Source organism: Panicum virgatum, chromosome 2N (assembly GCF_016808335.1).
Source record: "Panicum virgatum strain AP13 chromosome 2N, P.virgatum_v5, whole genome shotgun sequence".
Classification (NCBI taxonomy): Eukaryota; Viridiplantae; Streptophyta; class Magnoliopsida; order Poales; family Poaceae; genus Panicum; species Panicum virgatum.
The window spans coordinates 50,749,626-50,776,927 of NC_053146.1; the positions used below are offsets into that span (position 1 = coordinate 50,749,626).

Genomic DNA, 27,302 nt, shown 5'->3' on the forward strand with positions numbered 1-27,302 from the left:
CCATGGAATCTGACTTGGAACGGCCCCGGGAGGGCAATCCTAATTCCAAGCTGTTGCTTTGAACTACCACCTTGCTGGCACTCCATTCGTCATTATTTTCTTTACCCTTTTTGGTCTAATCCCAGTAATATGAAAGCGATAGCACTCGCTAGCTTGACAATTATGGTTTACCTCAGCATCTCCAAGAGATCCTCATCCTACATTGCCATTCTTATTTTTTTTGGCAAAAACAGGAAAAACCTTCTCCAACAGTTCCCTATCCCAAGTTGCCATTTATGCCAAGTTCGGAAAAAAAAAGCCTCCGCGCGCGTATATACGCGCGCTCATATCCACGCGCATCCCTTCGTATCAGAAGAGGTGGAAGGGCATAAAAATAATTTTGTTTCTGTCTCAGGGTTCCTGATGTAAGTTTTCATGAGGTGGAAGTGTATAAACATAATTTTATTTCTCTCTCAGGTTCCTGATGTAAATTATATCTGAATTTGGCAAGTGAATTATACCAAATTATTGGAGATGAGTTCTTTATTTTACTTGACATATCTTTTTAGAAGTTGGCAAAATACAAGATTTGCCAAATAAAATTTGATAAACTCTTGGAGAAGGTCTCTATCATATATGACTTTCTCTTTTTTGCATCCAGCATGGTTTGTTCACGCGGTCGCAGATAAAATGGACTCGTGAGAAGAATTACAAGATGTTGGAAATGGAAATGGAGCAGAGTTTTACCGTATGGATCTTGTCTCTTTATCACATTCAAATAACTCAAGTTACACGTTATTTCCACTATAATTACCATAAGAGGGAAAAAAAGAATACAAAATTAGGTCTTCCTGATGGGGGAATTAAGGGAAACTATCTGTTCAGCAAGTAAAGCGTTGGAAATTGTCGCTTTGGATATTTTTGCCCAAAATGGATGGAGAAGCAACAATAGACTTTGCTTTTGATTTTTTTCCCTTTATACGCATACATCTATTCCTTTTTTTATCAGCCTTTGAGCTGAAAATATTGTAAACCTTGGTTTTGTGCGGTTGCAGAGCACGGAAACATTTCCTTTTTCTTTAAAAAAAAAGTCTTCGTGATGGGACATACTCCCTCCGTCTCATAAAAAATGCGATTCTAGTTTTTTTTTTAGGGAACCCAACCCAAACGACCCATAGCATCCGGGCCTGATGTCGCTGGTCGCCTACGACGCCTCCTCCGACGAGGAAGACGCCGGCGAGCCTCCGGCCGCCGCGGCGCCGTCGCCAGCACCCATCGCCCCATCCATCGGGCCGCAGCCGAGGCCTCCGTCGCCTTCGACGTCGGCGGGCCCTGCTCCTCAGCCTACCCTGCCGTCGCTTGCTCCCAGCCAGTAAGCCCTTGCTGCCTTGTCTCTCTAGGGTTTCGCTTCTAGAAACGGGAGTTGCTTGGTCTGTGATCAAATGAATGGGTCGTCTGGGTGATTTGAGTGTGCTGTAACAAATCTGAAGCTACCGGCTACCGAATTACCTTACTCGCAAGTAGCAAATCCTAAATGGGTTTGCAAACAGCTCACAGCAGCACAGCACCCAATTTGATGAAGGTTCAGTTGGAATGATAGTGGTTGAGTTGGAATGATAGTTGGCATGTATTGTGGCACACCTATCACTGGTGGGATATCTATGCAACTTAAAAAAAAAACAGGGTCACTTTTATGTTTTGTATAATTGATACTGTATCAGTACACCCAGTTCAAAAGCCTGTCTAAACTCAAGGTAAAAATGACATTGTCTCTCCACTCCCCAGTCCCCAGATACAAATTCTGTAAACTTCAGCTCCAGGCCAATACCAAAGAAGTCCAGATTTAATTTATCTGAGCTGTGTAACTACAATGATAAGGCTTTTTCAGTTTATGCCATTCTTCACCTTACCTCTTCTGTCAGAGTCACTTCAAGCTTAGCCCCTGAAAACATAAACGGTTTCTGATCTTACATATCCTTCTAGTCACATGTAAATTCTTTCTTCACGTGGAGACTGAGTATGAACTTCACGGTCCACACCTAGAGTTACAGACTTACAGTCTTCCATCTGATACCTAATGATATACCTATCTTGCTTTGTTCGGAATGCTTGCTTATGGCTTATGAATGCGATGAACCTCATGTGGAATGCATTTTATTTGTGGCAAAATTATATATGTGAACAATGCAATCATATGTGCTTCTGGAGCAATCTATTTGTTCACATTTCTGCTACTGCAGTGGATGCTAGTCCAGTCTGTCAATGCTCAACATGTACCAAAATTTTGATGATGATTACATCGTTCTACTTTATTATTCCATTACAAATCACTTCGTGGCTAAAATGCCGACTTGTGAGTATATAACACAAAAAGTCTGTTGATTTCTTTGAGGTGATGGGTTCCTGTTATTACGGTGTTCCCAGGCCATCATTAGAAGGGAGCAAGCCACTAATGGAGGATATGCTTGTTATCATCCCTTTACACGAGTCATAGTTTCTCTGAAGTTCAACCAAAACTATTGTTAAAAAGAAGTTTTCTAACAGGGTGACTAGGATATTGGATATCCCATATTAGCATGCTGTGTTGTTTGGTCGAGCAAAAATATCGCAATCATTGTTTGTTATCTAAATTAGACACTTCCCTTCTGTATTTCATCTTTATCTTATCACATGTGAATTTACTCCCTTTGTTATATTTATTAATTTGCACTCTGCATTTTGGTGCCTTGCCTTGTCTTTTGTTTCTGCTGGATTTTATTTACCAGCTGGAATTGTAAGTTCTGAATTATTATTATGGAAGCATACTTCTCAGATGTGCTAAACGCAAATACAGTACTACAAATCCTTCTCCCCAGTGTTTTCTAGGTTTTGATGTGGTAACAGAGAATTCTTAACTTGTTTTTTTTTCTTTGCTCCAGGAATGTATTGCCCACTAGTTCAAGTAATGCCTCCCTGCCGACACCGTCACTAGACCTCCCAGATGTTGTGGATCTCTTTGCTCCCCCGTCTTATCAGTCCTCTAGGGAGAGTGCATCAAGGAAAAGGGAATCGAATGGATCTGCTTTTCATGACTCACGCAATAAATTTCCCAGGATGCAATCACAGCCCCGCAGTGCAGGGAATGCTCTAGTACCACCACAGCTCCGTGGAAGGTCAGGGTTATTACTTTTTTATTTCACTTTGATTTGCTGTTATGGTATGGATCAATCCTAGTCTAGGTATTCCCCAAAAGCCTTTTCCTAGCCGAATGCCTTTAGTGAACCAAGGAAGCATATGGCCTTGAATGTATTTGCCAATCAGTCATATTATGTCTTTGCTTCCCTAATGCTTATCGTTGTTTATTGCTTCACAGGAGCAATGTCGTTACTGAAGATATAAGCAAACTGTTTGCGGCTAAACGCAAAGAGTAGCATTGAACACTAAACAAATCTCTATACGGGTTTCATGATTGGCACATCTACTGGCCCCGAGGGATGTGCGGGCATGATCGAAGGATGGTATGCAACCCAGATTTGAAGATAGCAGTGGAATATTATCATAGGACACAAGAAACATGCCCTCTTTTCATGGCATTTATCCGATATCTGTTTCTATGGTGTTCACTTGCGGTTGCCTGGGCAACAATGCCACATGCCTGCTGTTAAAAACATGTAACTCTGTTAAGGACAACTAGGGGCTGTCACTCTGTTTGGAGTTAGGACTAGATGGTACTAGGTTTTTTTTGGGGGGAGAAGGTACTGGTTTTTATTTGATTGGGGCTTTATCTGTTGTACTCTCTGTGACTGGCAGCTTTGCTTGGAGGAGAAAATGCGTGCTCTTATTCATTCGTGCTCAAGTTTGTTGGGCTTATTAAAATATGGTTTTTAGTGTTTACAGTATTTGGGACTTCAGAACTTTTTTGTGAAACCGAATCTGAGTTATTATTGGTAGGAGGAGCTGGCCGGCGGCAATGCGGCGTGCATCCAACTTTTTTTTTTAATAAGGTAGCAGGAGCACTGCTCCGTCATATAAGGAGACGGATCCTCTAACTTTGTGGCCGTTTTGCGCCTTGGTAAAATACTGTAGCTGTTGATTCAAAGTTGCAAATACACTGTAGTGCATGTACTGCAGCGTCAGGTCTGAGTTGTCCATCCGAGAATAGATGGCCAAAAATCATCCAAAGTCACTATATTGTGCTTCTCTGACTTCTTCAAGTGATGAGTTCCTACGAATCCCACTGAGTTCTTATGAGATTCCTAGGGATGGCATAAAGATTTTAGAGATATTCTACCAAAGTTCCTTTTGAATCACCCTCTTCATCAAATTCCTATGTTTTTCATATGCTCCATCCAAACGTCTGTTCTTGTATTTTCCTGTGTTTCTTTAATCTATAGGATTCAAGATGTTAGCGTGTTCTATTTCTACGCTCTGTCAATTCAGCGTTTCTAGAATCAATACATTCAGAAGAGGGCCTTAAAGGGATAAGAGAACTCTTTGCTTCTTGATTTGTAACGATTACATGAGGGAATGTAACTCAGCGCAGAGCTAGCGCTAGAGGTGGGCATAATTTCCCGAACCCGAACCCCGAACCTAAATTACCCGATCACAACTTCGGGTATGGAGCCTAGAAATCCGAATTAAATTCGGGTATTCGTCCTCGAAACCCGAATTTCCCGATCTCTAGTAAAAATCCAATTTCATCAACATTGCAAGAAGTGTTCTTATCATTTGTTCTTAGATTTGTTTCTAATTCCATTACAATCTACTATTATTCTTCATATATGGTGGAAATTTGATGAGTGGGAATAAATTTTTTGCCTTTGTTAGATTGGAATTGTTCCTAATTTATTGGATATGTTTGTTAGGAAGAGGAGGGAGACTAGTAATTTGGGTAATTCGGGAAAACCCGAACCCGAACCCGATATTTCGGGTACCCGAAAATTCGGGTAATCTTTTTTATGGGAGAAGTTCGGGTAGCAGTTTTGAAAACCCGAATTACCCAACCCGAATTTCCCGAAATACCCGAACACCCACCCCTAGCTAGCGCACTGCATTATGGGGCTAGCTAATTCGCGCGCGCGCCCCAGCACAGGAACTAACAAACGATCAGACAACTAACCTTGTACATTCCACTTTGGGCATGAGTTAATTCCCTTTCCTCTTTTGGGTCACCGCACCGTCCACGTTAATTTTGTTTCCCTTTGCACTGCACGGGTCCTTTTCTTGTTGGGCCGTGCACACAATTCTCTTTCAGGGCGGAACGTGGAAAAGTAGAGAGTAGTATTTCAGGTGGGGGAGGGAGTGAAATAAAAGTTAGATTCAAACTAAAAAAATAATTTTTAAAAAATGAGAAAAACAATATATTTACTAAAAACGTTATTTTCCATTTTTTCTGGATGCACTAGAAAAGTTTCATATATAGGTTATAGGAAAAGTTGTGTAAACGAATTTTTATATTAATAGTTCACTGTTCTATTTTTGTAGCATAAGTTATATATCTAATATGTTTGAATTAAAAGTTATATACATAATTTTTCAGAGTCAATAAAGTTATTACTTCCTTTTTGCATAAGTTTTGCATAAGTTTTATGCAAACACAACTTTTACACATAACTTTTTTCAGCCTCCTTACTAAATGATAACTTTGAACATAATTTTCACGAAAACTTCTCACACAACTTTGGGGCATAAGTTAGTCGTATGCTTATAAAAATACAATTTATTGAGACAACTTTTTCTACAAAATTTTGCAGAGGATAATTTTTCAGCACAATTTCTATGAAAAATGTAATCAGGAAGACTTCTTGGACAATGTTTTACGTACAAGTTCATCATACAACTTTTAAGCACAATGCTCCATATAATTTTTTATTATAACTTTTCTAAAATCTTTGTCAACAAAATTTCTCAAAGAGAAAAACCTCATCATCAGCGACATATGGTAGTGTTTAAAAAAAAAGGAATGATAGTTGCTTCCATTACGAAACACACATAGGTAAAAATAGAAAGGAAAAAGAAAAGCAAATCAATACCTTAGCGTGTCACGTGGGTTGGCAGGCACAGACAGGCGGACAGCTGCTTCGCCGGTGTGCGTCGCGCGCCAGGAAACTTAATAGCGCGCGAATCCTATTTTGGATTTCCGCTGCATTATCTAGTCCCCAGTTTTTCAATAGTAACTACTAACTAGTTACTCCCTCCGTCCCAAAAAAAAAATGTAGTTTTAGAGTTCAAATTTTGTCCCAAAAAAGTGTAGTTCTCGCTTTTCAATACAACTCTATCTATATCTCTCTCCTCATCTATTCCTCCTCGTTTCCTATGCGCTCTCTACTTTTTCAACTCTCCTTAATTCTCGTGTCCAACTCCTAAAACTACTATTTTTTGGACGGAGGGAATACTTCTTACGGCCACAAATGCAACTTGATACTTTGAGTCATTAACTCATTGACTAACAACCTTCGACCGTCAACAATTTGTATGTAGCTCGGAAAACATAATAAAAGCCAAATGTTTAGATTTTTATTAAAAAATATTTTGATAAGCCCATACTTGTTAGATATTGTAATTATATTCTAATTGGAAAAGGGTAATTATCAAAGTTAAAACTAATAATACCATAAAAAAAGTTAATGGCATCAAATATTTATGAGTAGAATATGATTTTAGATTATGTGTTTTAGCCTGTAAGCTCGTTTTTTCCAACATATCTGTCACATACACTAACTCATAAGTTTTATATCTTATATTTTTCATTCGCAACGTTCGTTCAAAGTTTTTTTTTGTTGTGTTAGGTAGAGATACAACACAATGAGATGTTTTTATAATTTTTCTCTCCAACAGTAGAAGAGTAGTTTTTTTTTAAAAAAAAGGGATAAAGTTCCAGCCTCTGGACCGCATACAGCCAAGTAGAAGAGTAGTTACCTTTGAACTTTTTTTAGGGCAATTACCTTTGAGCTCTGAGCTTGTAAAACTTCACCAAATAGAATTGGTCTATTTTCGCGCTCTCGCGGAAAAATCCACGCGCGATATTTTTCCAGCAAATTTTATTTGTTCCCTCCAAAACGACGAGCAAGAAGGAAGGGGCGCGGCGTTTGCCTGTTTGGGCTGATTAGCTTCTCTAGTACGCTTTCGTTCCGCGGTTTTTTTTTTGCCTCGGAGCTCGCGCTTCCCCTCCGCCCTCATTATCTCACACCTCTCCTCCGCCCCCGATTCCCCCAATCGGCCGTCGCATCAGCACCCCACCGAACCCCAAATCGGCCGCTCCTTGCTCGCTTCGATCAATGGCGGATTAGTGCCGAAGCGAAGACGCAAGACCCTCGAAAGGAGGTATAATCCCTTCGTTTACTTCCCCCCAATATTTTCACCGATTTTTTTGCTAGTATTTTGATGATCGTGTTTTCCGCGCCGCCGAATCGTCCGTCTCTCTCCAGCCGCGTGCGAGGGTGGATTTTGGTCGAACCCTCTGATTGCGCCTTCTGGATTGCTCCACCCCTGCTCATCTCCCGTGCACTCTCCCTACTCCCAGCCCTGAACCCAATCCCCTTCCCTGTTTACACGGATCCCACTGGCTTTTGATGATTCCTATTTGCGATTGCTGCGTGATGAGCACTACGACCGTGAGATTGTCATGTATACACTTTTTGTGAGATTAGTGATTCTGATTGCTTGTCACTGCTGCTTCAATCTCCACTTATAAGATTGGGCTGCGCAATTGTTACTGATGCTGTTGAGATCTTCTGCGTTATCACTGATTTGTAGGGGGATCAAGGTGTCATCTTCTTCAGTGCCCTTTAGGATTTACCACTAGATGCCGTTTCGTTTTCTAAACTCTGTGGTTCTGATATCTAATCTTTGTTTTTCTGCCAACAAGGATTGCCATATTGCGATTCACGGTCTACTAGTCTTGGCAAAGCTATTAGTTATCTGAATTCCATTTTATTCAGAAACAACACAAATATGGATACACATTATTTTCGTGAACACTATCTACTCTGAATCTCAACATTTCAACCCTTTGCTACTGGCTACCACATTTAAGTTTGCAGCTAGCTCTACTTGTCTTGAAACTCTGCTTGCAGAATTGCACTTGACTGTATTGCCATATTTCTTCATACTCCTGGACAGGGTTACATGTGTCATTTATCTTTCTTGTAATCATACATTTTCTGTGTGCACATGTGGGTCTGCATATCTGCAGTGAATACTTGAGATCTTACATTTTCTGTGTGCACATGTGGGTCTGTACATCTGCAGTGAATACTTTAGTTTGAAAATGTTCCTTTCATTTATGCAGTTTCGGTTTATGCGTCACTCAACCATTTGAATTTGATAATATTTCAGCACTCACTATCATGTTCAGATTTTGTTAACAATTGGATAGTCAGATCAAATTTGTCTGGTGTTTGTAACGCTATTCACCTTTTCAATTTTGTAGGTTCTGCTTGCCTGTCTATGTTAACCGTTACAGCTTGGGTACTATGAGCAGCGCAAGAGTTCATGGAAGGTTAGATTACCTTAATTCGCAGGAGCCTGGTGATGAATCACAGGCCACTGCTATTGATACTGTGGAAAGGTTGCTTGTAGAAGATGATATAGAAATTTCTCAGAAAACAAGCACTGACCTGATTAGCGGGATCAAGTCAGCTTCTATATTAGGCACAAAAGTAGCTCAGTGCCTGTCCAAAAGGGCCGAGTACAATAGCCCTCTCCAAAAGTCAGGTATCTTTGATTGGGCTGATAATCCCAAAAATGATGAATGCACAGCCATTATGATTTCCAGGAAAAAACAAAGGATCCATGCTAACACTCAAGTGAAGCATTTGGGCTCCCAGAGTTATGGTGGCAATGGATCAAGTACCAGGGCTGGGTTCATATCAGATTGTATTGGTGGTGATTTAGGTGTGGATTCTTTTAAGGGGCCAGAGCCTGTTGGTTCTACAGATGATTTATATGAAGCATATGATATTGGGCCATGTACTCAGATGGCAGCTGAAGCCATGGAGGCATTGTCCAATGCATCAACTGTCAATTATGTTGTCAGGGAGAATGCTCTTCCTGAAAGTTCGGGAAAAGAAAGCGAAGCTGATAGGATATGTTCAGTTGAATCACCAATTCAAAAGCGAATTGGTGGAATTTCAAACTCATTGAAAAAGCATCCCAGCAAGTCAAAAAACAGGAAGAATCCAAAACAAATGGCAGGGAAAGCAAAAGGAAGCATGGACAGTGGCAGCATACAAGGGGCCATAAATCATGAGGTGTCAGAAGGAACCAAGGGATCTGGTGCAAGTGATTCAATTATTCTAGGTTCTGATGCTATAATCCACCCTAGAAGGAAGAGGACCTATATGTTTATCTCAAGAAACTCGAAAGTTCTATTTAATAAAGCTGGCAGCTCAACTACATTTACAACCAATAGTACAGAAGTAGCAGACTCATCAATCGCAAAAACAGTTAGCGCATCTGGCCCTGATTTCAACAAGCATGCTAGAGTGGAAAAACGATCCACATCTGTACAAGATCATTACTCTAGTTTGACAAGCAGAGTACCACTAAGAGAGCTAAATAGCACAGACACCCAATCTAGGACACAGATGTCAAAGCAATCACTAAAGAGAGGCCTTCTGAAATCACCAGGTTCCAGAGAACTTGCCAGTCTGTTCAGAAATGAAGCATCTCCAGTTTTGCAATCGAGCAGGCAAAGAAGAAATATGTCCAAAGTCCGTGTTCTGTTAAGCCAAAGCATGGACAAGGAAACCATCAAAATGCAAACAAAGGTAGTTTTGAATACATTAGTTATACATAGGGTACCCTTATACATATTAAACCAGTATTTAGATGTCTGTTTATGGTTCCCATCTTTTAAGTTTTCTTGGACGTTGGCAGATATTGATATACTTTGGACTACCCTTGGCGACGACTATTACTGAGGCTACACATTTTGTTGCTGAAAAGTTTGCCCGCACAAGGAACATGCTAGAAGCAATGGCTATGGGGATACCTATAGTCACACCATCATGGCTTGAATGCTGTGGTGCAGCAAGGTGCTTCATTGATGAAAAGAAATATATTATGAGAGATATGAAGAAGGAAAAGGAGCTAGGCTTTAGCATGTCTGTTTCAATAGGCAGAGCCTGCAAAAAACCATTGCTTGAGGTTTGCCACTAAATCTTTAGCTGTGATGAATCCAACTGAAATGGGGAAATGCTTGATGACGGAGGACAATTGTATTATCTTTTATGTCAAGATATCTTTTAACTTACAGTATATTTTTATTCCATTATTTTTGCAATACTTGTACTATTATTACTATATTAATGTTTCCTGACATTTCCAAAATTCATTTTAGGGTAGAAGAGTACTAATCACACCAAATGCCAAGCCTAGCAAGGAGCTTCTGAAAAGTTTAGTGGTGGCAGCTCATGGTCAGGTATGCAATTGTTAAATCTACATATTCGGTCCTACTGTCCTTGGTAGACTGGTAGTCTACCTACCATTGCATTCATTTATCAAGTATATAACCATGTATCCATAAGGGAAAATGGGAAAGACCACATGATATTACTTTCTGTTTTACATGCCGTATTTTTGTATGACCTCTGTATATGTTTGAATTTCGTTCTTGGTCACTTAGTTTTCATTGGCTAATTTTCTTTAGTGCTAACTATATTTTGTCAGCCATCAGAGAGAATCACAGCCTCTACAATGAAGACCAAGAATTTTGAGGGGGCCTTTGTTATCTCTTGTGAACAAGACCACAGTGTCTGTATGCCATTAATTAAGAGTGGTACATGTTATGAATTCTCTCGCCCAAAAGATTTTTTTTTTCTGTTGCTTCCTCCATTTCATGCAATCTCAAGGAACAAGTTCTGTACGATCGTTGCAGGTCTCCAAATGTTTGACTCGGAGCTTCTTCTGAATGGTATTGTCACTCAGAGTTTAGAATTTGACAGGTACATAGGATCATGCTGTACCTTAACATTTTTTGCCATATCAATGAAATTTACTCTGCCTTTAACTCAGAAATGGCATCTTTTGTGTTGCAGGTATCGCCTTTTCCATGAAAAAACGGTTTGAGCAAGATCTGGATAGGTTCGGAACCATGCAAGGCAACATAGTACTTCTGTATATATTCATCTTTATGTTTCTCTAGTCGTTTGTATGATCCCCTGCAAACTTGCTTGTAGTAATTGTTTGTCCGATTCGAGCCTATGGCCCTTACCATGATCATGTGCTTTCAATCGATTGGCTCTTGGCAGGCAATCCATGTGTGGGAGTTTGGAATTTATTTTGTTGTAGGGCTGTGGCCACGTTAGCCTTTGGTACTACTATAAGTAACTACATGGATTGGATCTATGATTTGTCATTCTGCAGATAAGTCTGCTGATTATTGTCACAGAACCTGTGTATTGAATCAGCTCACGGTGTCTTTGATACTGTATTGAATGAGCAGTATATCAAGCGCTAATGAATTTATCTGCCGAAAGATGTCCTTGACATTTCTAGGCATGAATACAACCGTTGTGGCGTGTAAATGATTTCTGTACGGTCAAACGTGTAGGAGCAGCAGTATATAGTAGCAGGCCATTGACACGCACACGCCCAAGACGAGACCTGCTGGTGGTTTTTGCCAACTGCATAATTTCTACAGGGAGTAAACGGGATGCACAAGCTCTTAAAAAAGTGACTCTAAAATAAAAGCTAACTACGTTCATGAGTAGCCAATCTATAATACAAATGTACTATTGTCTCCCTAGATTTGTTTTCCAATTAATGGAAAAAATAGAAAACACAACTAAAACCAAAAAAAACTGTGCATGTCAGTCATGACACCCTAGCAAGTCTTGCAGCCATATCCTTATCACATTGTGCCAAATCAAAACACCAAGATCTTAACTTTAATGACAGGATGACTACCATCATCAATCCAGGACAAAAATTGGAAAAAATATGATCCATTGAACATAGTGACTAAAAAACACCAACCATCTATCATATCTCAAACGATGACCTTAAGCATAGACAAGGAGTGAAATTTTTTTGGCAGAATAAGAAAAACTGCAATACCAATATTAGGTGCCATAGCAGACTTAAGGCAGCATAAATATAAAATTCAACATAGGTACCGTACATCCATAGTTATCCTGAAGGAGCAAAAATGCAAACCCTCAAAAAGTATTGCTACATATTGAAAGAAACGCAAGGCAACCCTCTAGAACATTCTCCACTAAGTAAGAATGAGATATTTTCCATGGAGTACTCTAGAATTAGTAATAAGTAAAGTTTTGAAAATGTTAGAATATTTTGGAATTCTCTAGAAGGGGGACACTTGTCCTAATACCATGGTTCCCCGTGACCTATAAATAGAGCCCTCCTCCTTGCCATGGCATCCATCCATGAGCAAGGTAGATGAGTTGTGGTAGGGCTAGAAGGGTGAGTGCTAGGCTAGCCACTTAAAGGTGTGTGTTCCTTTGTAACTTTGTTGCTCCAATAAAGTAAGTGTCTTTATAAGTGTTAGTCTCCCGGTTAAGCCTAAGTACTTAGTGTATAAGTTGTGATCCATCGAATGTTGGCTCTGTCACCCGGGATCACAAAAGGGTCTGGACTTCATCGAAGGTTGGCTCTGTCACCCGGAAGCCAGCTTCATCTGTTGGTAGGCTCTGCCTCCCGGAAGCAAAAGGCGGCTCTGCCGTCAAAAAGACCCGGTACACTAAGTAACTAGAAGCTGACCGACTCTGGAGTGAGTTGGTGTGTCATAGGGGTAGATCCTCAACTTAGTGGGTATTAGGGCCACCTCAATATCCAACACTACAGTTAAAGTAAAGCTTGCCTTGTGTTCCTTTCAACCACAACAAGAATAGACAACCGTACTCCCAACTCAATGTAACTTAATCTCAGTTCACTTCTCTTTGGCGTAGGCGGCATTTTTTGCCCTGTCAATGGCAGCAATAGTGCTTGCATCAAGAAGACTTCCTTGAGGATAATCCTTCAGCAGCTGTATAAAGAAACACATGTTAAAATTCAAGACTGTGAGCTATGTGCTAAAAACATAAATGTTATTGCAGAAACTGCCTTAGAGTAGATACCTCATCAAACAGCATGGGAGACGGCCTAGGAACAAAGTCCTTGCTGCGGAAGTGTGGCTTACCATCAGCCTAATGAGAGTTTGCATCAGGGGGGAAGGCTTGCCAGTTCCTCTTATGGCGGGGGACCATGGTGTCAACTATTCTGTTGAACGGGGATCATTGCAACTTCATCAAGAAGGTCCTCGATAGTGTACACGCCACTGACTGAACTGGGGTTGGGAGGTACGAAGACCCCGTCATCCAGCCTGAGTGCACTGACTTGCAGAAAGCGAGTCTGCCATTGTATTCCACTTGCGAAGTCGACGAGGAAGACTAACGCGGTGGGTCCCCAGAGCAACTTTATCAACCAGAATGGAAGAGTTGGAGCCGTAAAATGCTTCATAGAGCTTTGCACTCTCCGGGCCATACATCAGTAAGGTCGCGCATGCCTCGCGCACCTCTCTTGGCACCGGATCTTGTCCATGGTATTCCGATAACACCTGGACAGCCACCTCCTCTGGCACGAATCCCATACGGACCATGTGCAGACCATCTGGGCAGATGCCTTCCTTGCCATAGTTGCCCTCCACATTTTTTAGGATTTTGGAGCGCTTCATGTACTTTGAGTGGGGGTACTGGGTGTGCTTGAATTCGAATTTCCCGTTCTTGTTCAGGAGGCCATAGCACCATCCTTCTCGTCCATCAATGACAAGAGTAACCCAGTGCTCCCCATGTTTGATAGTCAGGTAGAACATACCTGATTCAGCAGTAGTAAAAAATGCATCAACCCTTCCTCCCCCCATGAATCACAAGAGTAACCTAGTACATCCCATGCTTGACTGTCTGGTAGAAGGTACCTGATTGAGCTGTCGTGTAGATACATCTCTGGCCCACATTGAGCTTTCCGATGTCCAGAACCTTGCCGTTGGTGAAGTTCCATAGGCGCTGATGGCCAACAGAGAACGCGTGGCTCGCCTGGGCTTCAATTGGATGACCGTCTGCTCTCCAGGTCACCTGGTTCTGAACATAAAAGAACTATTTCAGGTTATTCTCGAACAAACTGGTGAGTGGGTGAGTGCAAAACATAGACATTCGGTCCAACTCACGAATATCTCTTTCCCCTGATAGAAATGGTCTTCCGTCCAGGCGGGCGACGAAAACCTGCTAAGTGACGCCACTGGCGAAAGCCTAGTGTTCTTGCCAAGTGACGTGCGGCACACGCTTCCGATGCAGCGGGCCAATGAGAAGCCATTTCTGAAAGCCTGCTGTTTAAATAAATCGAAACAAGTGTCAGGAATATATACACCTTGTACGCGGGACTCAAAAATGTAACTCATCATCAGGATAGAGATTTGCTATTTTGGGACTGCAAAGATTGACCCTTTGCTATTTTGTCATTCACTTGGAGTGTCAAAACAGTAAAGGGTCAATCTTTGCAGTCTCATTATCACAATCTTTTCCATCATCAGAAGAAACTTGGACACATACAAAATTGGCACCCGAAATTAAACATAGACACACAGCTGCTGGTACTGTGTTTACCCTCGGCAAAGCTTTGCACCCCTAATTCCTTCTTCCCTCCCCTCCCCTCCTGCCGCCGCCATGGCCATGGGCGCCCCCGTCCCGACCTCGCCCGGCCGCCTCCTACGCCGCCGGAACCCTAACGCCGCCCTCCCGCCGTCCCCATCGCCTTGGCGGCCTGCCTCTCCCAAAACCTTCTTCTAAGCCCGCCGGTGAGGAGATCTACTAACCTCGAAACCCTAGCCGCCCCCGCGTCTTCTTCTCCGTTGGGTCGCGGGCGCGGGCGCATGGGAACCCTAACGCCGCCCTCCCGCCGTCCCCATCGCCTTGGCGGCCTGCCTCTCCCAAAACCTTCTTCTAAGCCCGCCGGTGAGGAGATCTACTAACCTCGAAACCCTAGCCGCCCCCGCGTCTTCTTCTCCGTTGGGTCGTGGGCGCGGGCGCATGGGCCGGCCCGTGTCGCGCTCCGGCTCGACGGAAATTCAGCCCATTTCCACATATAGAACCAAGGAGGGGCCCTTGGATTTGGCAGATTTGCCAGATATAGTAAGGCCAGGAGAGCGATGGCCGATGGGGGCGATGGCGACGCGCGATTTGGGATACGCTACAAAGAAAGAATAAGAGGGCGATGGCTTACCATCTTGGATTCTTGTTGACACGAGCTTGGTGCCCTCCCTAGTGTTGAAATCAGTCGGTCAATAGACGCCGGTCGCCGGCACGCTGCCGGGATCTCGGGCCGGGAGAAGGGCGGCGAGACGAGGTAGGAAAGAAAGTGTTGCCTGTGCCGCTGTTCGTGAAGGCGGCGTGTGAAGGAAGGGATTGAGCGTGTTAAGAAATGGACCGATAGATCCCCTCTCTTGCCTTACATCGTGTCGACAAGTCGTGTACACGTGTACGCGGAGTGAGACCACGGGTCCACGGTACACTTGTGCTGAGATGTGAAAGTGTGATTTATCGAAGTCCTCCCCCTACTAATACAAATTTATGATATATGAGATTGTTGTTACTAAATTCATCACAAAAACATATTTTTATAATATATAACTCTTTATTTTTAAAATGTTATATTCTTATAGAAAAATTATAGGTTAGAGTGCAATATTTAAATACCATATTGATGTAAGATTTGTATTTGGGATCAAAGGGAGTATATCCAATAACTATCGGAGGTATGCTTTCCAGAATGTCAAATACTTAATAAATGTCTTAATTTTATCCTACCTTCTCTAACTTTAATATGATTTATAAGAAGTACTAACATGTGCATATAGAAAATATAGGGAAAAAACTTTGCTATAATATTTTAAACATTTTTTTGGTCTAGACCATCAATTGCTAAAGAGATCATATGCATGAGGTTGACATTACAAGTATGAAACATACTTAGTAGGGACAAATTGATCTTTTACCACATTTTTCATAACCTTTTTCATAATTTTATTTAGATGAAAATATAATATTGTTAGCTTCATTGCACATAATTCAAATATTTGAAGTCCTTTGTATACTTGACACAAGACTAAGAAAGTACAAGCAAATACAAAAAGTTATTAAGTAGATTTTGTTGAAAAAATGTCTTGCTTCTAGGGTAGTTTCGCTAGTTGGTCATACATATGTCTAATGGATGACATCAAGTTTGATAATAATGGGTGGCTAAAATAACTACTATTCTTGCTACTTCTTTGGGTGGAGGTAGGTCGAGTAAATAAAATCACACTGAATTAGAAGGGAAGTAGACTATCTTCATAGTAAATTGTTGCTCTCTTGCCTATAGTGCCAACCACCAGAAGCCCCTTATTCTTCATTCTCTCCTTGCAAAATTGAAGCATCTTCAATCCCCTCTCCTCCCAACGCTCTCTCACCCTCGCTCATAAATAGTGGATGACCAATACTGACAACACGGGAATTGGAAGCTCGAGCGAGATAGAAAATGGACAAGAAGCATGCGCGTATGAGATACAAAATAATTTAGACCGTTGTGCGTATCCTGCCAATTCCATACAACGTAGGCATCTAGTAATCAACAACACAACTATCCTGTTAGCACGATTCTGAGGTATGCGCACTTGTCCACTTCCACCAACAATTACCTTTGTGATTCCCTTTCCACATTCACTAGAGTCCACATATCACCGCCATATTCACGCATGGAGCTAGCATGTGTGCACAACTAGAAAAAAGGGTGTTTTAGTCTCCATCAGAAACCCCCCATTTAGTACAAGTTAACCGGTACTGTACTAAATGGACAGCCATTTAATGCCAGTTATGTCAGTACTAAACGTGTCATTTAGTACCGGTTGGTAACATCAACCGATACTAAATAATTTTGGGCCAAAAAGGTGAGAGAAAAAACGTCACAAGTCACGTGATTTTTTCACGCGTAAATTCTTGTGCGCGATCCATGGGATTCCAACCCGCGACCTTTGGCCTCACGCGAGGCTTCTTTACCTTCCTACCTACATATCACTTATGACTAGATCAGAGATGTTATTCTTTTGAAATAACATGAGGATGACCATTTAGTACTGATTTCTAACCCTAAACGGTTTAATTGGTGGTATTTAGTATTATGTGGTGTTACAAAAATAGTACTAGATCCCTAGGGCTAGGGGCTCCCGGGGGCCATTTAATACCAGGTCATAACATCAACCGGTACTAAATGCCACCATTTGGTACCAAGTGGTTAGGGGCACCGTGCAGTAGAGCCGGTACTAAATGTGTGTTAATACCAACTCAAAAACAACAGGTGTGTATTGTTTTTCTCCATTAGTTTTCTCTTAAATTGAGTTCTTTAGGGTTAGGGTTTCTTCATACCAATTATTTTGGTATTGGGGATTTGTTTCCTCCTCTTCCTTTCCGGCGACGGCGAGGAGGTAGGGTGGATTTGGTCTCTCCATGGCGGTTCCAGTGAAGGTGGCGGCGGTGACGTCAACAACTTCATGATGACATGGAGAATTAGGTTTCTGGACGGCGACATGGAGGCGGGGATGATGTCGTCGCCATGGAATAAAATTCTCCGAGCCCTTCCCCGTTTTCTCATGATTAGATCCAATCACGATATCGATGGAGGTCCAGTGAGAACTTTGGGTCTAGTTTCTCTTTTTCTTCGGTGGCAGAAGCAAGAAGGGGAGAGACATGAGAAAGAAGATGATGCTCAATTCTGCCTACAGGAATGTTGGCCGCCATTCATTGGGCTGTGGCACTACTTTTGGTTGAGCCGTTTATGGCGCACGAAGGCCACTTCCCTGCACAGTCATCCGTATGAACCGTCACATAGGTTTGGAATTGAGTTTTGGAGCTACATGTTGAGTGCTCTTGGTTGTAATCTCTTTGTTTTACAGAGTGCTTGTAACTTGAGTGTGTACTCAACTATATATTAATATAATTTTTCTTTCAGCTAAAAAAACAACAGGTGCGTTTGGTTTCACCTATCCCTCACAATTTTTCACTATTCACCCCCTCACAAAACACGCTTCCAACATCAACTACAATGTTTTTTTTGACATCTACAGTGTTTTTTCAGCCAATCTAGCAGTGATTCATCATTGTTTTCTCTGTCGTCATCGAAGGTACTACTTTAATCCTGCTAGCATATGTCATGTGTTTTACTAGATCTCATCCACGTGAGTCGTAAGGAGAATCGATCAGTTGGTACAACATGCTATGCTTCATATTTTTTTTATTCTAAGGAAAAGATCATTGCTTGTTAAGGAAATGTCTTGTCCCTCCTCCTCTATCTATCTACTATGTATGTATCTATTTGTCTATCTATTGGATAAAATGAGCTGATGTGGAAAATAGAAAGAATTAAATAACCACCAATTGGTACAAGTATTTTCTCTAACAGCAATACACTTATTTATATGAGTTTTCACTACAAAGGGCTTTAGAAACCAAAAGGCATATACATGTTGAGGCTTTTATATGAAAACCATGAGCCTACTTTTATTTGATCAAATGTTCATTTGTACAAGTACAACGAAGATACTAGGAAGATTCCATAGCTAAAGACAGTGGGCAAAACTAAATGGCAATTGTCAACACTGTTTTCTAGTTTTTTTTACAAAAAGGAGAGATCATATTTATTAAGAAGAAATACATGAGGTCCTAGCCTGTGTCGTCCAAAAACACTAGCTATCCATTTATTACAACGCATAATGCTTCTTTGATGGCTACATCTACAAATAGGCAACTCAACTAGTCTCAACAACTAGGGGTCAACACTTTTTTTTCTTCTAGTCTATGAGCTTCACTTCATTGCTGTAATGCTGTTATTGTACTTAGAAGATGAATCGGGGTAAGAGCATCTCCAGCCGTCTCTCCTTTCCCAATCCAACTACTGTATTGGGAGAATTGGTGGGAAAAAAAATAGTGCTCCGGGACAATCTTATGCCATCTCCTTTTAAAAAAAATATTCGGACAAACAAATAATCCACCCAACTCTTCCCAATAAAAGTAGAGTTTAGTCTCTCTCCAATATGGTAGTTGCTAATGAGATAAGATAATTGGAAGACTCCAAAATTAACTCTCCTAATAATTTATGAAAGTAGTATTAGAATATCCCAACATATTATATTTATTGGAGATGCTCTAGCTCTTATTCCGGATTATTCATTTCTGTGCAGAAAAATAATTTGAAAGAGATCATTCCTTAGGGCAAGTACAACAGTTTAGACAGCTGCTGTCTTTTTGTCACAAACAGACAGCTAAATAGACAGCTTGTACAACAGTTTAGACCGCTGCTGTCTTTTTTCTGTCTGTAATAATTTTAATTGATCTTTTGACACGTAAATCATGGTGATCTAATACAATTTGATTTGTGTAGTCATTTTGTTGCTTACATGAGAGAAGACATTATATATTCAAATAATTCGTATGAGTATTTTAGAAAAGCATATATATATAATATTCATATACAAGATTCTTTTTTATATATAATAAAAATAATAATTTGATGAACACACGATTAAATAAAAAAACAGATTCAAAACATGAACATATACCAATCGTCAAGTAGACTAGCCATTAAACATTCGCTAGCGGCTGCTGCTCCTTGTTTCTTTCCTTCCAGGCTGCAAGAGCAGGCCACACTGCCGCAAGCCGCAGCGGATCGAGGGACCCCTGATCCGTCTGCAAACAGCGGCATGGTTGCCTGGGAGCACGAGCCCTTGCTGTCCTTTCGTGAAGCGACGATATGCTTCTCGCTCCTCATTAATTACAGTACACGTAGGATGAATATGCCTATGTGGCAGTAAAAAGACAGCTGCCTACTGTGTTCGGCTGGTCTCCAGCCTCCCGCCCCTACAGTCATCGTGTTCGGCAGCTGGCTACTGGGCTGCTCGTGGCTGCTGCTGCAGCAAGCCAGCAGCAGCGAGGCAGCCAGCAGCAAGCCCAGCTGCCGAACGGCAGGAGCAGCCAGCAGCAGCCGCGAGTAGCCCAATGACTAGCAGCCGAACACGGTGAGTATTTTTCTCTCACATCATTCCAGCTCCAGTCTCTAGCCACTGGCCAGATAATAGTATTTTTTTCTTACATCATTCCAGCTCCAGCCTGCCGAACACGGTTGTCTGGAGCCTGCGATGGAAACCCGAGTTGGTGGATCCGCTGGACATGTACCACCTGGACGGCCCAGGCAGTGCCAAGTTGGATCCGGCCGTTGGTGCTCGGGGGCCCACGGAGAGACCGCTCCTTGCCGTCCCATTCCCATAATTTGCCTTGTTCTACCAGGGACAGCACAACCTTCTTCCGTAGGCCTCGCTGCCTGCATCCTGCATGCTACGCCAAAAACAAAACCAATCAACCATATCAGGATCAGTGTGCAGAAATGACATCTTTTAATCTTTGATAGACTGTTCACCCAAAAAAATCTTTTTAGTTTCACCAAAAAACACTGTAGCTGAGTCCTGGGAAGCGTGTTCTGTGAGTAGGAGGGATGGGATGAATAGGGAAAAGTTGAATGAATGGTGTTTTTTTGGGGGAATTTTTTAAAATCTAAACGGGCCTTATAAAAGAGCCCGTTTAGTTTCCAAAAAATTTCACGTGCTACAGTACTTGCAACGTTTGACCACTAATTTGGAGTATTAAATGTGAATAACTGACAAAACATATTCCATAACCCCAGGGTGAAATCGCGAAACGAATCTAATGGACTTAATTATGTAATGATTAGACAATATTGTGCTACAGTACCAACCTGTAATGACAGATTAATTATGCTTAATAGATTTGCCTAGCGATTTCCCGTCCATCCGTGTAATTAATTTTATAATTAATCTATATTTAACCCAAAAAATTTACCCCAACAATTTTTGGCAACTAAACGGCCCCAAAGTCTAACGCAGAAAGGCATGTGTACATGATTGGACCGAGCGGATTCCCAATTCCATTGTTGTTGCTTCCCTTTCCATCGGCCAAAAGCCCCAGAGCCCAAACATTATCATCGCCAATTCCCCTGCCGCATCGCTCCTCGATATGCTACCCGAACCCGCGCATCAACAACAAAAGTTCCAAGTAGGCGTAGCCCATCGGCGCAGGCTGCTGGCTGGGATCCCCGTGAGCGGCCGGGCGGCCGCATCGGCTTTGTCCTTGTCGCCTCGGCCCCGGCCAGAGAGGCAGCAGCGAGATCGTCGTGGCAAGCGGGCCCCCGGGTCTCGCACCGGCTTGGGGCGTGGTCCGGGTGGACGTAGCCTGGCGCCGGCCTTCGCCCTTATCCCCGCGGCAGTGGGGATGGTGCCGCGCCGCTTTCCAATTCCAACGCACAACCCACACACACATCTCGTACGTACTCCCCCCGCCCGCATGTGCGCGGGGCGCGCACGCAGCCGCTAATCTTTGGCCGCCCCCCGCACCGCACCTGGTGCCGGTGTGTTGTTGCGCTCCCATCCCTCCCTCCCTTCCTCCCAGTTCCGCGGCGATCTCCCCCCCTCGCGATAAACCGATCGATCGATCGAGCAACCAAATCGAGGCGGAATCCGGGGCGCGCTTCGTCGGATCGCCCGCCATGTTCTCCCGATCCTACACCAATCTGCTCGATCTCGCCAATGGCAACCTCTCCGCCCTCGACTACGGCGGCGGCGGCGGAGGCGGAGGAGGGGGCCGCCCGCCGCGGGCGAGGCGGATGCAGCGGACGATGACGACGCCCGGGACGCTCGTGGAGCTCGACGAGGAGCGCGCGGGCAGCGTCGCCTCCGACGTGCAGTCGTCGCTCGCCGGCGACCGCCTCATCGTCGTCGCCAACACGCTCCCCGTGCGCGGGGAGCGCCGCCCCGACGGGCGCGGCTGGAGCTTCGCCTGGGACGAGGACTCGCTCCTCTTCCACCTCCGCGACGGCCTCCCCGACGACATGGAGGTCCTCTACGTCGGCTCCCTCCGCGCCGACGTGCCGCCCGCCGAGCAGGACGACGTCGCGCAGGCGCTCCTCGAGCGCTTCCGCTGCGTCCCGGCCTTCCTCCCCAAGGACCTCTGCGACCGGTTCTACCACGGCTTCTGCAAGCAGACGCTGTGGCCGCTCTTCCACTACATGCTCCCCTTCTCCCCCGACCACGGCGGACGCTTCGACCGCTCCCAGTGGGAGGCCTACGTCCTCGCCAACAAGCTCTTCTCCCAGCGCGTCATCGAGGTCCTCAACCCCGAGGACGACTACGTCTGGATCCACGATTACCACCTCCTCGCCCTCCCGTCTTTCCTGCGCCGCCGATTCAACCGCCTCCGCATCGGCTTCTTCCTGCACAGCCCGTTCCCTTCGTCGGAGCTCTATCGTTCTCTCCCCGTCCGCGATGAGATCCTCAAATCGCTGCTCAACTGCGATCTGATTGGGTTCCACACCTTCGATTATGCCAGGCATTTCCTGTCCTGCTGCAGCCGCATGCTCGGGATCGAGTACCAATCCAAGAGGGGATACATTGGGCTCGATTACTTTGGACGCACGGTGGGGATAAAGATCATGCCTGTTGGGATAAACATGATGCAGCTGCAGTCACTTCTCCAGCATCCTGATCTCGAGCGGCAGGTCGCTGAACTCCGGAACCAATTCAATCGGAAGACTGTCTTGCTCGGTGTGGATGATATGGACATATTCAAGGGGATTGATCTGAAGATTCTTGCGTTTGAACAGATGCTGAAGACGCACCCGAAATGGCAGGGCCGAGCAGTGTTGGTGCAGATTGCAAACCCAAAAGGTGGCAGCAGTAAAGATCTGGAAGAGCTACAGGCCGAGATTAAAGAGAGTTGCCAGAGGATCAACGACCAGTTTGGACGGCCTGGATATAGTCCTGTCGTAGTTATCAATAGGATGCTGTCAAGTATCGAGAGGATGGCTTATTACACCATAGCGGAGTGTGTCGTTGTCAGTGCAGTAAGGGATGGCATGAACCTTACACCATATGAATACATCGTGTGTAGGCAGGGACTTGCAGGTTTGGATGATTCTGGGGATAATAGACCGAGGGGGAAGAGTATGCTAGTTGTGTCAGAATTCATTGGTTGCTCACCATCACTGAGTGGAGCAATTCGGGTAAACCCCTGGAACACTGATTCAACAGCAGAGGCAATGAACGAGTGCATCGCTTTATCTGATAATGAGAAGCAACTGCGGCATGAGAAGCACTATCGGTATGTCAGCTCGCACGATGTTTCCTATTGGTCCAAGAGCTTTATTCACGATTTCGAGAGGAGCTGTAGAGACCATTTTAGGAGAAAATGCTGGGGTGTTGGACTAGGATTTGGATTTAGAGTGGTTGCTCTTGATCGGAATTTCAAAAGGCTTACAGTGGATTCTATTGTTGAGGATTACAAGAAGTCAAAGAGCAGGGTCATACTACTGGACTATGATGGAACTCTAGTACCACAGACTACAATGAACAAGACCCCAAATGAAACTGTTGTTAGCATGATGAATACCCTGTGTGCTGATAAGAAGAATGTTGTTTTTATTGTAAGTGGAAGAGGGAGGGATAGCCTTGAAAAATGGTTTTACCCTTGCCCAGAGCTTGGCATTGCTGCTGAACATGGATACTTCATGAGGTATGATCTTTACATAGTTTTCTTGACTTTACTACAGATCTTTAGTGTCTTGACCTTTTGCATTATGATACATCTGGTGTTTATTTTCCAACTGCTAATGGGAATCTCTTAACGAAAGTGTAGAGGACTTCCCCCTCACTTTTCATGATTGGTTGCTTTGAGAAAACCCTTTAGATGAAACAACATTCTGGCATATATGGTTCATGAACCTGCTGTCATGCCAACTTGTCTAAAACATGACCAGCATATGTGCCTAAAAAGTAAAACATTTACATGTACTGATGAGGTTTTGGAGTGGCATAACAACATGTTTGTAAAAAGATTCTGGAAGACAAGAAATTTTCTTGCATTATATGCACAATGCTGATATCATGTTCTTGATGCATTCTACTTCAATGCAATGGTAGAATCTATTCTGATAGTTGACATTGTGGCAATGAGTTCTCATTTCAAAAACTATGCAGGCAATTACCATAACATAGTTCTCATGACTGTATTACAGTTCTTTAGTGTCCTTCATTGCCTTGTGTCTTATGATACATCTGGTGTATTCATTTTCCAACTGCTACTGTCAAATTGTCAATGAATGCAACTCTCTTGATAGAAAATGAATAGAGGTTTTTTTTGTCACTTTTTCACGATTACTTTGTAAAAACCCTTTATATGAAATGAAACAATATTGTGGCATAGATAGTTCATCCTTTGTGAAAACCCTTTAGATCAAACGACATTTTAGCATAGATGGTTCATCCATTTATTTGATGAACATGTTTTCGTGCCATTTTTTTTGTAAAACATTATCAGTACATGTACCTAAAACGCACACATTTACTAATGATGTTTTGCATGGGAACATGTTGAGGGGAAAATGCTGGGAATAGTAGAAATTCATGTGCATTATCTGCATGATGCTTCTATGTTCCTGTTGGCCTGTTGGCAATGAGTGTGTTCCCACTACAAAAAAAACTAGACCTGGGGGGGGGGGGGGGTAAGACAGCCCCCAGCCTTTGTGCTAAGAAGAAGACCTTCTCACGCAGGTTTAGAAAATCCCCGAAGCCCTGCCACACCCTTACACAGTGGCACCGTAGCCCTTTGTGAGACTTGGGCCAGGCCTTATACCTGTACTTTGGCGTGGAACAGACGAGGAAATTTTTTTTTGCAATGCGCAGCTAAACTGTGCCACCTCCAGCCAACAATTCGCCCCTCCCGGGAATCGAAATGCGGCCGGCAGGGTGCCCAGCGCACCGCTAGACCAACTGGACTAGCGGGCGGTTGGCTGTGTTCCCGCTACGATAGTGGCCACTGGCTATCACATATTTTGTCTTGTTGACGCATCAGATATGCAAATGCTCAACAAGGAAGCTTTGTTACAATAGTGATATGTTCAGGCCTGGTAATAATACAGTTATAAAGACCCTGCAATTATTTGTCTGATAACTATGCTCTTATGCATGATTTATGAATGTGCTGACCATCATGAAATGTTTATGTATCAATCCCGTGCGCTGATATCTTATCTCTGCATCCTTACTGCACTTCCATTTGGTAGGATTATTTTGGAGGCAATTGTTTTTTATGGTTTAATCAATCAAGAGCACACTGAAAGGTCTGATTGATATCTGGGCTATTGGCAATAGCGGGTCCATTTACCCTAGCTCGGAGATAAAGTAGGATGCAAGTGGATAGGAATACTCCAACTCTGCATCCTGCAGTTAGGAAATGCTTACCTGTAAACAATTGAACACACTTTAAAACGTCTGTGTTCTTTGATGGTTTTGTATAATTCTTTTGAATATTTGTGAGGTTGAAGTGATGGCAAACATTGGGATTTGTTTAGAAAGTTTGGGACACATCTCAACAGTTGTTTTTGTCTGCAGGTGGAACAGAGATGAACAGTGGCAAATACAAAATCAGACCTCAGAATTTGGATGGATGCATATGGCTGAGCCGGTAATGAAACTATACACAGAGGCAACTGATGGGTCATATATTGAAACCAAAGAGAGTGCTTTGGTCTGGCACCACCAAGATGCTGACCCTGGTTTTGGATCTTCACAAGCAAAAGAAATGCTAGATCATTTGGAAAGTGTCCTTGCTAATGAGCCAGTCTCTGTAAAGAGCGGCCAACATATTGTAGAAGTTAAACCTCAGGTATTGAATCTCTTCAAAGTCCAAACAACATTAATTTTTCACGAGAATAGTTTGCATTAATATACTTTGCATAGTTTGGCACTTATGCGTGGGCACTCATGTTCTCAATAGTGAGTGCAAAATAGCGCACCTAGTACTATCAAATAGTTTATTAGTGTTTTTTTTTATTTTTATCTGATGCTGGCTTTAAACTATGATGTCTAATTGTCTATGACATCAGTCATAATAGTAGCACCAAATAGTTTATCTGTGGTGACATGTTATGATGCCATGGCCATGGGTAATAATAAATTTGAATTTGCATATGCTTAACTTCCGTAAAATCTATCTAAGCTGTATTTGCTATGAAACTTGATCATCAAACCCTCGTTTGGTTTTGTGTTGAAAATGATTTCCGTCTTTAGCAGTAATTTATTCTTGCCACTACTGGTTTAATTCATGGTTGTCTAACTGCAGGCTGTCAGCAAAGGATTTGTTGCGGAGAAGATCCTTTCGACTCTGATGGAGAAGGGAAGGCAAGCAGACTTCATTCTCTGCATTGGTGATGATAGATCAGATGAGGATATGTTTGAAAAGATTGCTGATATCATGAGGAGGAGCATGGTTGATCCCCAAACCTCATTGTACGCCTGTACAGTCGGCCAGAAACCAAGCACGGCTATTTACTATTTGGACGATGCTAATGATGTTCTCAACATGCTTGAGGCACTTGCCGATGCATCGGAAGAGGATGGTTCTGGTCCCCCGGAAGAAACATCGGGATTATCTACACCTGAGCAAGAATGATGATGCCATCAGATGTCACTGCCGCCAGCAGTATTCTGATTAAAACTGAAGCCAGTTTCGTTTGGCAGGAAGTGAAACATTAGCAATAGCTGCAATACCCAGATAGTCGGATCAATGTCAATAATCTAGTTGTTTCTCTATTTTCCGCTTCTTTTTCCATTTTGCCTTATTGTAGTGCAGAGTAATTTTCATGCTAGATTGCTATGTTTAGATAGGGGAAAAAGTGCCTGGAGGGAAGAATCCATGGCGGCTTCCTTTTAACTTTTATTACTTGGTATCAGGTACAGCATGGAAGAATGGAGTTTTTCTGCTAATTCATAGGATATAAGCTGAAATTAGTAGGTGCCCATTAGGATTTAGCCTTCTGCTGGCGCCTATCATCTTAACCGTGTTTTCAGTGGAAAACAATACTCCTGAAAGAGGAGTAGATCTGTGTACATGAAGCCAATGCAATTTCCAGAAAACTTCTCCTGAAATTCACTATTCATTGGATATTCACTTTCTCCACCTCACAGGACACGCTTCCTAACAAAAATGCTACAGTGTATTTCCCCACTTCTCTCCCAATTAAACAACCCCTTGTAAAATTCCTAAAAGAGGCTTCTCGTTCGTCCATGTCAAGCTATTGTAGAAGCTTCACATACTTGATGCGAGGAAAATAAAGGGCGGTACGTGTCTAGTACTCCTTTGGCAGGTCCATGTGCAAATGGTTGACCCTCCAGGATCAGTTGAAGAACAAACTTCAACTGCTGACCAAAGTAACACAACTCACATTGAAAAACGGAATAAACAAAAGACATAACCAGT

The 27,302-nt window shown here is 42.9% G+C and overlaps 3 protein-coding genes and 1 pseudogene across 3 annotated transcripts; all 4 read left to right on the forward strand.

The window, feature by feature from the left end:
- Positions 1 to 27,302, forward strand: part of LOC120662727 — an 85,068-nt pseudogene that overhangs the window by 51,142 nt on the left and 6,624 nt on the right.
- LOC120661015 (predicted GPI-anchored protein 58) lies at positions 1,132 to 3,854 on the forward strand. The gene is made up of 3 exons (XM_039939701.1): positions 1,132 to 1,351; positions 2,898 to 3,131; positions 3,332 to 3,854. The coding sequence occupies exons 1-3, from the start codon at positions 1,170 to 1,172 to the stop codon at positions 3,387 to 3,389; spliced, it is 474 nt and encodes a 157-aa protein (XP_039795635.1). The 5' UTR covers positions 1,132 to 1,169; the 3' UTR covers positions 3,390 to 3,854.
- On the forward strand, positions 7,034 to 11,412 carry LOC120661014. The gene is made up of 7 exons (XM_039939700.1): positions 7,034 to 7,281; positions 8,390 to 9,728; positions 9,838 to 10,107; positions 10,301 to 10,381; positions 10,630 to 10,738; positions 10,838 to 10,904; positions 10,998 to 11,412. Exons 2-7 carry the CDS (start codon positions 8,433 to 8,435, stop codon positions 11,026 to 11,028), a joined length of 1,854 nt encoding a protein of 617 aa, XP_039795634.1. The 5' UTR covers positions 7,034 to 7,281; positions 8,390 to 8,432; the 3' UTR covers positions 11,029 to 11,412.
- LOC120661013 (probable alpha,alpha-trehalose-phosphate synthase [UDP-forming] 7) lies at positions 21,280 to 26,959 on the forward strand. The gene is made up of 3 exons (XM_039939699.1): positions 21,280 to 23,558; positions 25,436 to 25,709; positions 26,166 to 26,959. Exons 1-3 carry the CDS (start codon positions 21,538 to 21,540, stop codon positions 26,493 to 26,495), a joined length of 2,625 nt encoding a protein of 874 aa, XP_039795633.1. The 5' UTR covers positions 21,280 to 21,537; the 3' UTR covers positions 26,496 to 26,959.

Bases quoted from the DNA above. Each gene is read 5' to 3' on its own strand.
- LOC120661015 (XM_039939701.1), top strand. From the start codon at position 1,170: ATGTCGCTGGTCGCCTACGACGCCTCCTCCGACGAGGAAGACGCCGGC. The intron at 1,352-2,897 runs GTAAGCCCTTGC...TCTTTGCTCCAG, and splicing joins CCGTCGCTTGCTCCCAGCCA to GAATGTATTGCCCACTAGTT. The intron at 3,132-3,331 runs GTCAGGGTTATT...ATTGCTTCACAG, and splicing joins CCACCACAGCTCCGTGGAAG to GAGCAATGTCGTTACTGAAG.
- LOC120661013 (XM_039939699.1), top strand. From the start codon at position 21,538: ATGTTCTCCCGATCCTACACCAATCTGCTCGATCTCGCCAATGGCAAC. The intron at 23,559-25,435 runs GTATGATCTTTA...TTTTGTCTGCAG, and splicing joins GAACATGGATACTTCATGAG to GTGGAACAGAGATGAACAGT. The intron at 25,710-26,165 runs GTATTGAATCTC...GTCTAACTGCAG, and splicing joins TTGTAGAAGTTAAACCTCAG to GCTGTCAGCAAAGGATTTGT.
- LOC120661014 (XM_039939700.1), top strand. From the start codon at position 8,433: ATGAGCAGCGCAAGAGTTCATGGAAGGTTAGATTACCTTAATTCGCAG. The intron at 10,382-10,629 runs GTATGCAATTGT...ATATTTTGTCAG, and splicing joins TGGTGGCAGCTCATGGTCAG to CCATCAGAGAGAATCACAGC. The intron at 10,739-10,837 runs GTACATGTTATG...CGATCGTTGCAG, and splicing joins TATGCCATTAATTAAGAGTG to GTCTCCAAATGTTTGACTCG.